At 35.5% G+C, this 15,613-nt stretch overlaps 1 protein-coding gene across 1 annotated transcript in view; it reads left to right on the top strand.

Annotated features, from left to right (window-relative positions):
* ZMYM4 (zinc finger MYM-type containing 4) overlaps positions 1–15,613 on the top strand; it is a 174,601-nt gene that overhangs the window by 131,343 nt on the left and 27,645 nt on the right. Inside the window, exons 13-23 of the mRNA XM_060140581.1 lie at positions 34–184; positions 968–1,140; positions 1,914–2,064; positions 2,624–2,764; positions 3,097–3,134; positions 4,469–4,613; positions 7,106–7,224; positions 7,928–8,099; positions 11,067–11,120; positions 11,525–11,704; positions 12,367–12,461. Coding sequence (XP_059996564.1) covers positions 34–184; positions 968–1,140; positions 1,914–2,064; positions 2,624–2,764; positions 3,097–3,134; positions 4,469–4,613; positions 7,106–7,224; positions 7,928–8,099; positions 11,067–11,120; positions 11,525–11,704; positions 12,367–12,461 — 1,419 coding nt within the window. The remainder of the gene's footprint in view (positions 1–33; positions 185–967; positions 1,141–1,913; positions 2,065–2,623; positions 2,765–3,096; positions 3,135–4,468; positions 4,614–7,105; positions 7,225–7,927; positions 8,100–11,066; positions 11,121–11,524; positions 11,705–12,366; positions 12,462–15,613) is intronic.

Genomic DNA, 15,613 nt, shown 5'->3' with positions numbered 1-15,613 from the left:
TTTAATTAGTACTTAATGATTATTTCTTTGCAGGGTAAAATGTTTCAGTTCTGTGGCAAAAATTGTTCTGATGAATATAAGAAAATAAATAATTTAATGGCAATGTGTGAATATTGTAAAATTGAGAAAATTGTAAAGGAGACTGTGCGATTCTCAGGTGCTGACAAGTCATTCTGTAGTGAAGGTAAAGATAGAAGATTATCTTACCTACTGAGCATGTTTGTTGTTTCAAAAGTAGTTGATGATTTAAGCTGTCACTGTGTAAGTTTATTTTATCTTCTGTGTATAACACCAAAACCTTTTTGTTTTGTTTATACTTGGTTCTCTCTTTGCTGATCTAATTCTTCATATTATATAGATGTTAAAATGAAGAAAAATCTCCTCAATGTGTATAGCAAAAAATGGTGGTGATGTGAAAAACATTTAATGTTAGTTATTAGGTTGATAGGGATCCTTTAGTTCTTGTATTTATTTCTAAAGGGAACTGCTTAAATTTTGGTAGCATCCTAAGATAATACTTTTATTATGTTTCTGAATATAAATGATCTGAATATGTGAATCAGTGTCTTCCTTATTTAGATGACTATAAGGTTAGAATGTTTTGTTTTACTCTAAAACCATGCAGGATTAGCCTCCTAGGCTAGTGGCTTTCAAACCTTTTGACCACGACACAAACAAGACATACATTTTACATTGTGACCCAGTGTATTTCACATACCGAAATAAAACAAAAGTTTCATGAAACAAAACTGACTTTTACCATATATGATGCACTGTAATATTTGCTCTGCTGTCTTACTTCGTTTAAAAACAGAAAATGATAGTATTAATCCTCTAAATTGATCTCTTGATCTACTAATTGGTGAGAACCCAAATGTGCAAACTTTGTTGTAGGACATTTAAATTAAAGATGTAAATACTTATTATTTCTCCCTAATGTTAATTTTATTTTCTCTGATTTTTTTAGGTTGCAAATTGCTTTATAAACATGACTTGGCAAAACGCTGGGGAAATCACTGTAAAATGTGCAGTTATTGTTTACAGACATCTCCCAAATTGGTACAGAATAATTTAGGGGGGAAAGTAGAAGAGTTTTGTTGTGAAGAGTGCATGTCCAAATATACAGTTCTGTTCTATCAGGTAAATATAATTCACATTCCTGGGTTTTTCAAGTCAGGGCATATTTTTCCCTTCTTTTTTTCTTTCAAATAGTGTGAAGGGCAATTAATGATTTAAAACTTAAGTATTAAATGTATTCTGTTCTCCTCTAGTATTAATATAAGATTTTAAAAAGACTTTAATGTCACTGAAGTTACATTTGTTTTTAATTTCTTTGTAGAAGACATATCAGTCTTAAAACATTAAAATATTTAAAATTATGTTCATTTATTAACTAAAATGAATTGTGTTCTGATGTCTTTAAGGAAGATCGGTCTATTTCCATTTCACTTATTTTAAAATTACTATTTATTGGCATCTCTATAATGTGACCTTTTTTAATGTTGTACAAAATAGTTGATAGGTAAGTAATTATTTCCAAATTTAGGATCGTTAACCTTCATTTTTTAAAAAACTGAATTATAGTTGAGGTATGGTATTATATAAGTTAACAGGTATACAATATAGTGATTCACATTTTTAAACGTTATACTTCATTTATAGTTATTATAAAATATTGACTGTATCCCCTGTGTTGTACAATATATCCTTATAACTTATTTTATACATAATTGTTTGTACCTCTTAGTCCCCTACCTCTATATTGCCCCTCCCCCCAGGATAGTTAACCTTCATTTTTGTGATCTAAATTCTAAGTAAATTTCCTCACTTGTTAACCTGTGGCCTGCTTTTATTCCATCAGACCATAGACAGTTTGTTTTTTACTTCTTTACTATCTTCTGTTTCTTTTTCAGATGGCCAAATGTGATGGTTGTAAGCGACAGGGTAAGCTCAGTGAGTCCTTGAAATGGCGGGGAGAAATGAAACATTTCTGTAACCTGCTTTGTATCTTGATGTTCTGTAATCAGCAAAGTATGTGTGACCCACCTTCACAAAATAATGCAGGTAAAATTAAACTTTAGTCTTTGGTCAATGCCAGGGACTAACTACTGTTCTACAAGTTGAGAACATTAAGTAGTTGTCAATAATTTCATGAAACATAAATTTCATTCTATTCAAATGACATTAACATTTAGATCTCTTTTTGTTTAACACCTTAGATTAATGCCCTGTAAAAACGAGTTCTTTTAGTTTTCCCTGAGCATGTTGAGTCAAATAAACTCTGTAAGAACTTTATGGGGAAGAATAGCAGTTAATGTTTTATAATTGAAGATATACATCTTGACTTCCTTAGAAAAGGATTTGAGAGAAAGAACATAGAATCTAAATCACATAGCCTTTTAAATATACCACATGCATAGTTAGGCAAGAGAAGGTACATGGAATACTTTCAAGGTTCACTAATTAAAAAACAGAAAAAAATCCAGTTAATCCTGAAGTGACACTTGGCTCCAACAGAATTTACTCTAACCTAAAAGCATTGTTTAACCTCCTTGAAATGTTGGTTCTGTGTATGTGCATATAAATTACATGAGATTTTCTTATTTTTGTTTATTTTAATCAGGAAGTGTTTCCATGGTGCCAGCTGCTTCATCAGGGCCCCCATCTCACAGAAAAGATTCAACTCCAGTTATAGCTAATGTAGTATCATTAGCAAGCGCTCCTGCTGCTCAGCCCACAGTGAATTCTAACAGTGTCTTACAAGGTATGACTTGATTTGAAAGCATTTATCTAGCCTTTTTGAGGTTGAATATAAGGCTTCTCTACTTTTTTTTGTCAGTGTTCATTTTCATGTGTTTGTCACATTCATATTAGGAATGGTGGCTCACTATGTGCTGCTATGGCATTAAACAGTGTTTTTGTAGTTTCCAGATCTCTTTTTCTCATATTAGGCTTTAGGTGTTACTCTTCCCCTGAATTAAAGTAAGATAATACATGTTTTTATTATGAAACTTTGTGTGTTTTTTCCAAATATTAGCTTTTAATACTAATGTTTAAATAATAAGATCCTACATTATATGTTTTTATTTATATCAGGTGCAGTTCCAACAGTAACAGCGAAAATCATTGGGGATGTAAGTTTTATTTTATTGGTATTGCCACTGTCTTTTCTCTTTTTATGCAGTATGAATATGTCTAAGCTGATTTGCCCTCCTTTATGTTTTGTTTGTTATATAAAACAAATTGCATGAGTTCAGGAACAGGATTTTCTGGTTATTTAGTTAGGTCTTTTATGTACTTTAATTTCTTTGAATGCTTGGTATCTATATAATAGTAACTATATAATAGTTACTGAAGGTTTTTGTTTTTGTTATTTTTTAATTGTACAGAATTAAAGTAAATTGTACAGAATTCAGGCATAAAAGGTTTGGGGGGCATTTTGTAACATAGTCAGACTGTAAATAAAGTACTTATAAAATATAGTTTATTTCCCACTCAGTGTAGATTATGCTGTAAATAAGCATTCTTTTTTTAAAAAAAAACTCAATATTTTTGTGCTTTTTCTCTTAAAAAGAGAAAAAAATAAATAATGAGAAAAACTTATGACTAGAACAGTGGCATTTTTAAAGTGTTTCCTGGTCTCTGGGATAATTTTCATGTCATCTTTTTTAAGGTAACTTAAATGATCATAAGTGATCCTATTCTAGTTAATTTTTTTTTTTTTTTTTTTGGCGGTACGCGGGCCTCTCACTGTTGTGGCCTCGCCCATTGCGGAGCACAGGCTCCGGACGCGCAGGCTCCGCGGCATGTGGGATTTTCCCGGATTGGGGCACGAACCCGTGTCCCCTGCATCGGCAGGCGGACTCCCAACCACTGCGCCACCAGGGAAGCCTGAAACTAATTCTTTTAAGACTTAACTCAGTCAAGAAACAACAGTTCTCATTTTAAGCTCAACCACCATTGTTATTTATTTTTTTTGCGGTTCGCGGGCCTCCCACTGCCGCGGCCCCTCCCGCTGCAGAGCACAGGCTCCGGACGTGCAGGCTCAGCGGCCATGGCCCACGGGCCCAGCCGCTCCGCGCCACGCGGGATCCCCCCGGACCGGGGCACGAACCCGTGTCCCCTGCATCGGCAGGCGAACCCCCAACCACTGTGCTACCAGGGAAGCCCCACCATTGTTATTGATCAACAGTATGTCACAATACAAACAGCATTTTTCTTGGTAAACAGAACTGGTAATTAGATACATTCAGGGTCCATATATAGTTATCAAAATATTCCGTTATTGCTATTGATATTTCAGGAATATTATATTCCTTAAATGTTTAGTTGAATATTTATATTCTGTGTCTTCCAAGTAATTCCAATGTAGTATTTCTTTTGAAATTATATTTTGAAATATAATATTTATAATGTTTCTTGTAATTAATGATAAGCTTTTGGTTTCTGACTTGTTTTTTTTTACTAGGCAAGTACACAAACAGATGCTCTCAAACTGCCACCTTCCCAGCCTCCAAGACTTTTGAAGAATAAAGCTTTATTGTGCAAACCCATCACACAGACCAAGGCCACTTCTTGCAAACCACATACCCAAAACAAAGAATGCCAGACAGGTGTGTTCCTTGTGCTTTCTTCATTTAATTTTTCCTAGGGGAAAGTAATGTGGGATCTGGTTACATTAATTAAGTGCCTTCTATTTTATAGGTGTTGTGTTTGGTTGCTTATATTCGCTGCCCAATTGAGTTCTCACGATATCCCTGTGGGTTAGGTATTTTCATCAACTTAACAATTTATGGCAAAGAGAAGGTAGTTGATAATACCATACTCTGAATGCTTCATTTAATTTCCTTATTCATGATAGTGTAGTATTATGGGTAAGCATAGACTTCGGAATTATATAAACAGGGTCTTAGTTAAGAGGAACTGTTGTTTTCCAGAGCACCCTTAGGTTTGAACTTTTCCACACTCTATTTCAAATAATGTCAGTTCCTTTGGGGAGAGCTTTAGGGCTTTCTTTTCTTATGAACTGCCTCTACCCTCTTTGAGTTACTACTTTTCTGAATGATGGGCATGGTGTGAGCTTCTGATCTCCTCAACTTGCCTCTCCTAGCATGGAATCTCTGCCCTACAAGTGATCTGGGGTGAAGGTAGTTCGTGCCCTAGTTTTCTTGGCCTGCTATTCCTATAGTAGGTTTTCTCTTTGTGGGTGGTAGCTGTACTCACTAGGAAATTAACCTCTTTAACCTGGAGTTTGAGGGGATAAGAAATGATGGTGGCCTGTCCCTCCTGGTGAGATACAGTAACCCTTGATGGGAGCTGAAGGAAGAGGAGCCCATTCTTTCTGATCCCACCCATTCCAGAGTGGAGTTTCTATCATATTTAGCTGGCTGAGGCAGGGGTGTGGAGCAGGTAGTAGATCAAAAGTCACAGAGGCCTACTGTTCTTACTGTATTTAGTAGATTTTCTTGAATAAATATTTCTCCATTTGCTGTATGCCTTTGGGACAATTTCCAAAGAATTTATTAAATGGTTATTTTTTAGGTTTTCACCAACTATGCTTGTTTGCCTAGAGAATTGGGTCTCTGGCATGCTGCCATCTGAAAATCCCAGAATTTTTAAAGTGGAAAGGAATCCTAGATTCTTAGATCTGGAAGGTTATCCTCTAGGCCAGTACTTCTTAAACATTAATATGCATATGAATTATTTGGGAATGTTACTAAGTGGATTCTCATTTAGTGGTGCTGAGGTTTTGCATCTTTTAAGTTCCTGGGTAATGTCAGTGCTGCTGATCCACGGATCATGTTGAACAGCAGGGCTATAGGTGACTTAGTCCTGTATTTTTATTATACCAATAGTGACTTCATAAAAAAGTCATTAAAAAAATTTTTTTTTATTTATCATTTTTTTACAGTAGGTCCTCATTATCTGTTTTAAATATAGCAATGTGTACATGTCAATCCCAAAATAGTGACAGTTTAGCATTATGTAGCTTGGTTATCAGACATCTCTAATCAGATAACTTTTTTTTTATGTCCACTGCACCATGGTAAAATTGATCCCATATTATTTCCCACTTCTAACCCTAGTCAAATTGTCAGCTTTTCACTTCTTTTTACTAGCATTACCTTTCTCTTACATTAATGATTTTACAGTTATCTAACATATTTTTCTGGCCTACAGAAAAGACTCTGTAGATAGTTGTTAAGTAATTGAATGATTTCTACCTCCATCCTTCCCACTTTTTCCCTACTCATGTTTAAGTTAGTTCCCAAAGTTCTGTTTCCTTTTTTTAAAAAATATCTTAGAACCTCTGCTGTGTATACTTATTTTTTTTCCTGCAGGTATCATAACCACCCTAGTTCAGGCCCTCATCTTCTTAGCTCTATATATTGTAGTTGCCTCCCACATTGTATACTTTCTATTCCATGTGAAGATGGCAGCCAAATTAATCTTTTTAAAGCCATTTTCCTCACATTACTTTGTGCTAACCAATCTGTAGTAGTTCCCCACTGTCTAATGATTTTAAATGTGTATTATAGCCTCACAAAAACGGCCCTTCTACCTATTCAGTCTCCTCTTTAACATACACTACTTATTCATGTTAAGTCTTCTATACCTTTCTTCTAAGATAACTATTCCATCCATCCATCCAAGTTATATCCTTCATTCATCTTATCCTCCTATCACTGATAATTATTGTGTTGCCCACTTTTTTTAGTGCTGTTATACTCAAGCCTTGCTATTTCTCCTTTCTGTGAATTCCTAGTATCATAGATACTTCTTTTTTTTAAATTTAATTTTATTTATTTGGTTGCATCAGGTCTTAGTTGCAGCATGCTTGTGGGATCTAGTTTCCTGACCAGGGATCGAACCTGGGCCCCCTGCATTGGGAGCACAGAGTCTTATCCACTGTGCCACCAGGGAAGTCCCTCATAGATACTTCTTTTGAACTTTAAATGTCCACATGCTTTAAAAAAATTTTTTTAATTAAAATTACACTTCTTTTGAATTATAAATCTTCATATACCTAAAAAATTTTTTAAAATTAAAATGTCGTTTCTAACCCTCTTTGTTTTTTTGTGGGTTTTTTTTTTTCTTCCATTAGAAGACACTCCAACTCCGCCCCAAGTTATTGTGGTGCCAGTTCCAGTACCAGTGTTTGTACCTATACCTCTTCATCTTTATACTCAGTATGCCCCAGTCCCATTTGGAATTCCAGTTCCAGTGAGTAATCATTTAGCGATTAAGGCTAATTTAGTATGCATTTTTCTCAATTAAGATTTGACAGCTCCATAAAAATACTTTTTACTTGTTGGTAAAATATACCTGACTCTGGTTGGCTATTAATCATACTGTTATATTACTTAAATATGGAATATATAAAGGACTGCTTCTATTTGTACCCTGTCTTGTCAGAGGAGGTTATGATTTAGCTTTTTAAAAACATTTTAAACACAAAAGACCACTAACAGAAAAAGATCAGAAACTGTGTGTGAATGCTAGAATCCTAGATTGTAGCAAGAATGAGAAGAGGAATACTGTGATTTACAGGATTCTGACTTTTCGTTAAAGAAAAATGTATTCATTTTTTATTGGAAATATATATTTTCTCGGTACTGAATTCTTAAGAGAAACACTTGTGTGAAAATATTAAGCAAGAAATATAGTCAAAAACAAAACAAAAATTCATTACTTAATTATTCTTTTAGATGAATCAGAGACACGTTAAGTATCCAGAAAAGCACTTACTGAATTTCTATTTAAATGGCTGCAGTCTTATAAAAACAAACTAGCAAGACTATCTTAACCATTAGCAATAGAAATATCTTGAATTTGTTTATTAATAATTTTTATATTTAAATGATCTCACAAATAATAGTTTTGATGGTCGACCAAGAAACTCTTCAGTCTATCCTTGGTCTTTCAGATGCCTGTCCCTATGCTTATTCCATCCTTAATGGATAATGAAGATAAAGTCACTGAGAGTATTGAAGACATTAAGGAAAAACTTCCCTCACATCCTTTTGAAGCTGATCTCCTTGAGATGGCAGAAATGATTGCAGAAGATGAAGAGAAGGAAAAGACTCTATCTCAGGGAGGTTGGTATAATTTTAAAGTAAAAAAAAGAAAAATACACCTATAAATTTTTAGGTAGCTCATGTAATTTTAAGTATTAGGCAGTCAAGGAGTTTCTAAAAGCTTTATTTGTTTTTAAATATGAAGTCTATGGGCTTGTTAAACTTGTTGATAACTCTGGAGCTCTATCCTGTTTATGAAAGAAATCGATACGGTTTCTAGTTCTTAGTGATTCCAGAAAAATAACTTATAAATCCATGTTTCATGATCATGTTCTAGTTTTATCCCCTGCAGTCAAAGCCATGGTCTCCAGATAAAAATTACTGTTGTAAAATAATCAGCATGTTGGTAGAAGGTAAAAAGAATTTTAGGGTGGAAAATCATTTGGTTCAAAATAACCTATAGATAAATAGCATTTTATGAGTGTAGAATAATGAACAGTAATTAACATTTATGTGCTTGCCGTACTCTAAGCATTGTCCTAAATGCACTGTGTGCGTCACCTCATTTAATTTTCACAACAACCCTATGAGTGAGGTACTGTTTACTTTAGATTCCTCTTTTGGAAAATAGGCTTGCCATGGTTATGAAATCAGGAAATAATGGAATCAGAAGTTGAATCCAGGTTTGTCTGACTCCAAAGAAAGGATTTTAACCAGAACTCAGTAGTATAAATTCCAGAAAGGTTTCCAGCCTTATTTAGCACTGCCTTGATTTTTGGATATAAGAAGAGATAAAGGAAATGGTGTTAAAGGGAGTTGAAATGTATAGGTGAATTTTTGCAATGGCGTATTTTTTTTTTATTTATTTAATTTATTTTATTTTTGGCTGCATTGGGTCTTCATTGCTGCACCGTGGGCTTTCTCTAGTTGCGGTGAGCAAGAGCTACTCTTCACTGTGGTGTGCGGGCTTCTCACTGCAGTGGCTTCTCTTGTTGCAGAGCACAGGCTCTAGGTGCACAGGCGTCAGTAGTTGTGGCTCGCGGGTTATAGAGCACAGGCTCAGTAGTTGTGGTGCATGGGTTAGTTGCTTTGCAGCATGTGGGATCTTCCCAGACCAGGGCTTGAACTCGTGTCCCCTCCATTGGCAGGCGGATTCTTAACACTGTGCCACCAGGGAAGCCCACAGTGGCCTTTTCATATATCATTGATGAACCAAGAAATTACTCTTTCCTGACAATTTTTTTTTTCTGTGATGGTTTTTATAAAGCTAGCCACTGGGTTCTGATTTTGCGTAATACATTCTAGCTGGTTTTCTGAACACTACAGCATTTGAAAAAACTACTGTCAACTTTTCTGTTGTGTTGCCAGTACGTTTTTAAATCGGATATACTCTGAGAGATGGGTACAAAGCTTTTTGTTATTATCCCAAAGTTTCTGGTCTCATTTTGCTCTTTAGTGTATAATCTCAATTCTGACCCATTTATATGTGGATTTTAAAGTCTTAGAATATTGCCCTTGGGCTTCCCTGGTGGCACAGCGGTTAAGAATCCGCCTGCCAATGCAGGGGACATGGGTTCGAGCCCTGGTCCATGAAAATCCCACATGCCGCAGAGCAACTAAACCCATGCACCACAACTACTGAGTCTGCGCTCTAGAACCTGCAAGCCACAACTACTGAAGCCTGCGCTCTGCAACAAGAGAAGCCACTGCAACAAGAATCCCGTGCACCGCAACAAAGCGTAGCTCCTGCTGGCCGCAACTAGAGAAAGCCCACGCACAGCAACGAAGACCCAACGCAGCCAAAAATAAATAAGTAAGTAAGTAAATAAATAAATAAAAAGAGTACTGCACCTATGCTTGATCTTCTAATTTCTGATACTTATTTTGCAAGTTCCAGCAATTCCTGATGAGAAACCTCATTCTAAGTTGGCTTCTCCATTCGTGTTAATAGTCAGCATTTATCAAATGTTTCCTCTATACAAATATTGTGACTTTGCCTTTGCCTACAGTTCAGTCAAACAGAAAAACTTTAGACTGAGCTTCAAGACAGATAGTTTTAATCATCATAGTGTAAGTAAAATCAAATGGTTTAGAAATATAAAGGGGGGAGAAATTAATTCCAACTGAAAGGATCTGGCTCATTTATCTTTGATTTCAGGGAAAAGAGACAATTTTCCTTGGTTTTTTTTTTGTTTGTTTGTTTTTTTCCTTGGTTTTTTAAAAAATCTTTTTTTTAATACTTTAAATCTTTAAACACTTTACTTTTTTTCTTCTTCCTTTTTTTTTTTCTTTTGTTTTTTCTTGGCCACATTGTGCAGCTTGTGGGATCTTAGTTCCCTGACCAAGTATTGAACCTGGACCCCAGCAGTGAAAGCTCCGGGTCCTAACCACTGGACAGCCAGAGAATTCCCTAAACTCTTTACTTTTAAAGTAGTTTATAGGGACTTCCCTGGCGGTCCAGTGGTTAAGACTCCGCGCTTCCACTGCAGAAGGCACTTGTTCGATTCCTGGTCGAGGAACCGAGATCCCACGTGCTGCATGGTGTGGCCCAAAAACATAAAAAAAAAAAAAATACAGTAGTTCATAATTGATAGAACTTTGTTCTGTTTAGTTCCATGTGCTGATTGCTCATGTATTTATATTCTAAGTTTGTCGGCTTTCCACTGCATGGTAAAGCATATTTTATTTAGGGAAGGAAAAAGCAATTTAAAACAGATTTGTCAACCTTTGAGTAAATCAATATTGTGTGTGTGTGTGCTGTGGTTAAAAAAAAAAAAAAGAATTTCAGATAGCACAGAATCCAAAATAAAGGTCTCTCTTGCCATGACTTCTTTCATACCGCTTGCTATCTAGAAGTGTAACCACTGTTATCAATTGTAATTTAACTGTATTTATCACTAATGCCTGACTTTTATTAATGAACCATTCTTTTCTGCATATAAAGACTATTTATGTAGAACCTCCCTAGTGCAGTCATTTCATTTGAGATGCGGTTTGTTTTTTGTATACATATAAATTGACTTATTATGTGCTTTTCTTTTTCTTTAGGATCCCAAACTTCTGAACAGGAGCTCTTTCTAGACACCAAGATATTTGAAAAAGGTTTGTAATTGTAAATGTATTTTGAATCTTAGAAATATTATCCTCTGTTAGTGATACAAACCCATAAAGTATTAGCATCCTTGGATTTAATATTTGCAATTTTAGCTGTTTGTAGGGGGCATCAGACATCTATGATTTTGTCCTAATTTGTAAAGAGACTAATAAAAGCTACCTCAGATGTTGGTTTTAAGGATTAATTGAAATAATGCTCTGAAGTGTGTGCCAAGAATATAAATCTAGTTCTGTGATATTGGTGAACAAGTTACTTCATTCTTGAGTGTACCTATGGAATTGTCCAGCAACCATACCTGACTTTTTGGTATTTAGGGTTTCAGAGAGGTTTCTGAGTATGTCAAGTGTATTATCTCATTTTGAGGGCTTGTTTGTTTTTCTGTATATTTCAGACCAAGGAAGTACTTACAGTGGTGATCTTGAATCAGAGGCAGTATCTACTCCACATAGCTGGGAGGAAGAATTAAATCATTATGCCTTAAAGTCAAATACTGTGCAAGAGGCTGATTTAGAAGTGAAGCAGTTCTCAAAAGGGGAAACTGAACAGGATCTGGAAGCAGATTTTCCATCAGGTTTGTGCAGTGTAACCTGTCTGTTCAAAGTCCTTTATTAGAATATTCGTACAACTCTGAATTGGCATAATGAAGCAGTTATAATGTATGATAACTATCTAGGGCACAAATGGTCCCTGCCTTTGAAGGTATTAATTCATACCATATTATTCTTTATAAGGGGTTAATTTGTTTTTGTTATTGTTGTTTTAAGTTTCCCACAGTAATCATATAGGGGTTTTTCTTGATTGTTAATAAAGTTTGGGGTTTTTTTTTGCGGTACACGGGCCTCTCACTGTTGTGGCCTCTCCTGTTGCGGAGCACAGGCTCTGGATGCGCAGGCTCAGCGGCCATGTCTCACGGGCCCAGCCGCTCCGTGGCATGTGGGATCTTCCCGGCCTGGGGCACGAACCCGTGTCCCCTGCATTGGCAGGTGGACTCTCAACCACTGTGCCAACAGGGAAGCCCCCCCCCCCTTTTTTTTTTTTTTTTGCGAGATAATTAAGTTTTTATACATGCTGTATCTCCTTGTTTTCTTACATATATAAGTAAAGTCCATATTTTATCATAAACAAAATAATGAATATAGTGATGATTACCTGATATTTTCTCCTTCACCCTAAGTGTTTATTTAAGTCTGTGAGTGATTTATCTCACATTATGCTTTCTCTTGGATGTCATAGAATCCTTTGACCCACTGAATAAAGGACAGGGAATCCAGGCACGTTCCCGAACAAGAAGACGACACAGAGATGGCTTCCCCCAGCCCAGACGAAGAGTAAGCAGTAACTTAATTTTTCTAGCATTTTCTTTTCTTTGTTCTTTTCCAACCTTGTATTTTTGTCCTTTTGTTTTTGTTTTTTTGAAGTCAAAAACCATATCTTTTATTTTATATTTCCTCAGTAGGGACTTTTTATTTTGTTTCTATAATCAAAGGATTTTTCTGTTAGTTTTTTATAATCATTGTTACACACTTTCCTTTTTTTTTTTTTTTTTTTTGCGGTACACGGGTCTCTCACTGTTGTGGCCTCTCCCGTTGCGGATCACAGGCTCCAGATGCGCAGGCTCAGCGGCCATGGCTCACGGGCCCAGCCGCTCTGCGGCATGTGGGATCTTCCCGGATCAGGGCACGAACCCGTGTCCTCTGCATCATCAGGCAGACTCTCAACCACTGTGCCACCAGGGAAGCCCTGCACACTTTTTTTTTTTTTTTACTTGGGTTAGTTTTCATCTTATTGAGTTGTGTTTTTTATTATGGATATAATTCTTTTACCAATATGACTTTTCCTCCTATTTTGTGACTTCATTTTTATTTTCTTAATAGTGAAAAACAACTTCTTCCCTATTTCCATGGTTCATTTATTTATTTTTTTCCAGTTTTATTGAGATATAATTGACATAACAGGACTAAGTTTAGGGTGTAGAGCATAATGATTTGACTTACATACATCATGAAATGAATACCACAATAAGATCGTAAACATTCATCATCTCATATAGATAAAAAATTAAAGAAACAAAAAAAATTTTTTTTTTACTATGAGAACTCTTAGGATTTACTCTCTTCACAACTTGTATATATAGCACAGAGCAGTGTTCATTATATATATCATGTCGCACATTATACCCCTAGTACTTACTTAAACTGGAAATTTACGCCTTTTGACTACCTTCATCCAGTCTCCCTCCCCCTACTCCCTGCTTCTGGTAGCCACAAATCTGATCTCTTTTTCTAAGAATTTGTTTGTTTGTTTTTGAAATATAATTGACCTACAATACTTTGTTAGTTCTTGGAGCACAACATACTGATTCAACATTTCTACATATTTCAAAATGTTCACTAGGATAAGTCTAGTTACAATATGTCAACATACAAAGATATTACATAATTATAATTGTGTGATTGTATTCCCCACACTGTACATTTCATAACATAACCATGACTCATTTACTTTGTGACTGGAAGTTTGTACCTCTTAATCTCCCTCACCTATGTCTCTCATCTCCCCAACCCCCTCCCCTGTGAGAACCACTTGTTTATTCTCTGTATCTATAATTCTGTTTCTGTTTAATTATGTTTGTTCATTTGTTTTTTAGATTCCAGATATAAGTGAAATCATATAGTATTTGTCTTTCTCTGATTTGTTTCACTTACTGTAATACCCTCTAGGTCCATCCCTGCTGTCACAAATGGCAAGATTTCATTCTTGTTTGTGGTTGAGTAATAATTCCATTGTATGTAACTGTGTGTGTGTGTGTGTGTGTGTGTGTGTACCACATCTTCTTTATTCATTCATCTAGGACACTTAGGTTGTTTCCATATCTTGGCTGTTGTCAGTAATGCTGCAGTGGACTTAAGGGTGCATATATATCTTTTTGAATTAGTGTTTTTGTTTTCTTTGGGTAAAAAATACCCAGAAGTGGAATTGCTGGATCAAATGGTAGTTCTATGTTTAATTTTTGAGGCAGCGCCATACTGTTTTCCACAATGGCTGCACCAATTTACATTCCCACCAACAGTGCATGAGTGTTCCCCCTTTTACACATCGTAACCAACACTTGATATCTCTTGTCCCTTTCACTGTAGTCATTCTGACAGGTGTGAGGTGATATTTCATTGTGGTTTTGACTTGCATTTCCCTGATGATTAGTGATGTGGAGCATCTTTCCGTGTGTCTGTTGGCAATCTGTATGTCCCTTTTGGGAAAATGGCTCTTCAGATCCTCTGCCCATTTTTTAATTCCATTTTTTGTTTGTTTGTCTGTTTGCTGGATATTGAGTTATTTATACATCTTGGATATTAACCTCTTTCCAAATATATAATTTGGAAATACCCTTTCCCATTCAGTAGGTTGCCTTTACATTTTGTTGAGGGTTTCCTTTGCTATGCAAAATCTTTTTAGTTTGATGTGGTCCCATTTGTTTACTTTTGCTTTGGTTCTCTTTACCTGAGGGAACAGACCCCAAAAATATTACTAAAACTGATGTCAAAGTTTCCTGCCTGTGTGTTCCTCTAGGACTTTCATGGTCTCAGGTCTTACATTTAAGTGTTTAATCCATTTTCAGTTTAATTTTGTATATGGTATGAAAAAGTGGTCCAGTTTCATTCTTTTCCATGTAGCTGTCCACTTTTCCCAACACCATTTACTGAAGAGTCAGTCTTTTCTTCATTGTACAATATAGTCTTGCCTGTTTTGGCATAGATTAATTGACCATAAAAGCATAGGTTTATCTGGGCTGTCTATTCTGTTCCATTGATCTGTGTGTATGTTTTTGTGCCACTACCATACTGTTTTGATTACTGTAGTTTTTAGTATAGTTTGAAATCAGGGAGTATGATACCTCTAGCTTTGTTCTCCTTTCTCAAGATTGTTTTGGCTATTCTGGGTGTTTTATGTTTCCTAATGAATTTTAGAATTATTTGTTCTAGTTCTGTGAAAAATGCCATTGGTAGTTTGATTTTATTGCATTGAATCTGTAGTTTGCCTTGGGTAGTGTGGTTATTTTGACAATATTCTTCTAATTCACGAGAATGGTATATTTTTCCATTTGTTTGTTTAATCTTCAGTTTCCTTCATCAGTGTCTTACAGTTTTCTGAGTCGAGTCTTACCTCCTTTGTTAGATTTATTCCTAGGTATTTTATTCTTTTTGATGCGATTATAAACAGGATTGTTTTTAAAATTTCTCTGGCAGTTTGTTGTTAGTTTATAGAAATGCAACAGATTTTGTATATTTTGTATCGTGCAACTTTACTGAATTCATTGGTGAGTTCTCATAACTTTTTGGTGCTGTCTTTAGGATTTTCTATGTATAATATGGTGTTATCTGCAAACAGTGACAGTTCTCTTCCTTTCCAATTTGGATTCCTTTTATTTCTTTTTCTTCTCTGATTGCTGTGGCTGGGACTTCCAATACCATGTTGAATAAAA

Source organism: Lagenorhynchus albirostris, chromosome 2 (assembly GCF_949774975.1).
Source record: "Lagenorhynchus albirostris chromosome 2, mLagAlb1.1, whole genome shotgun sequence".
Lineage (NCBI taxonomy): Eukaryota > Metazoa > Chordata > Mammalia > Artiodactyla > Delphinidae > Lagenorhynchus > Lagenorhynchus albirostris.
This window is presented reverse-complemented; position numbering and strand designations above follow the sequence as displayed.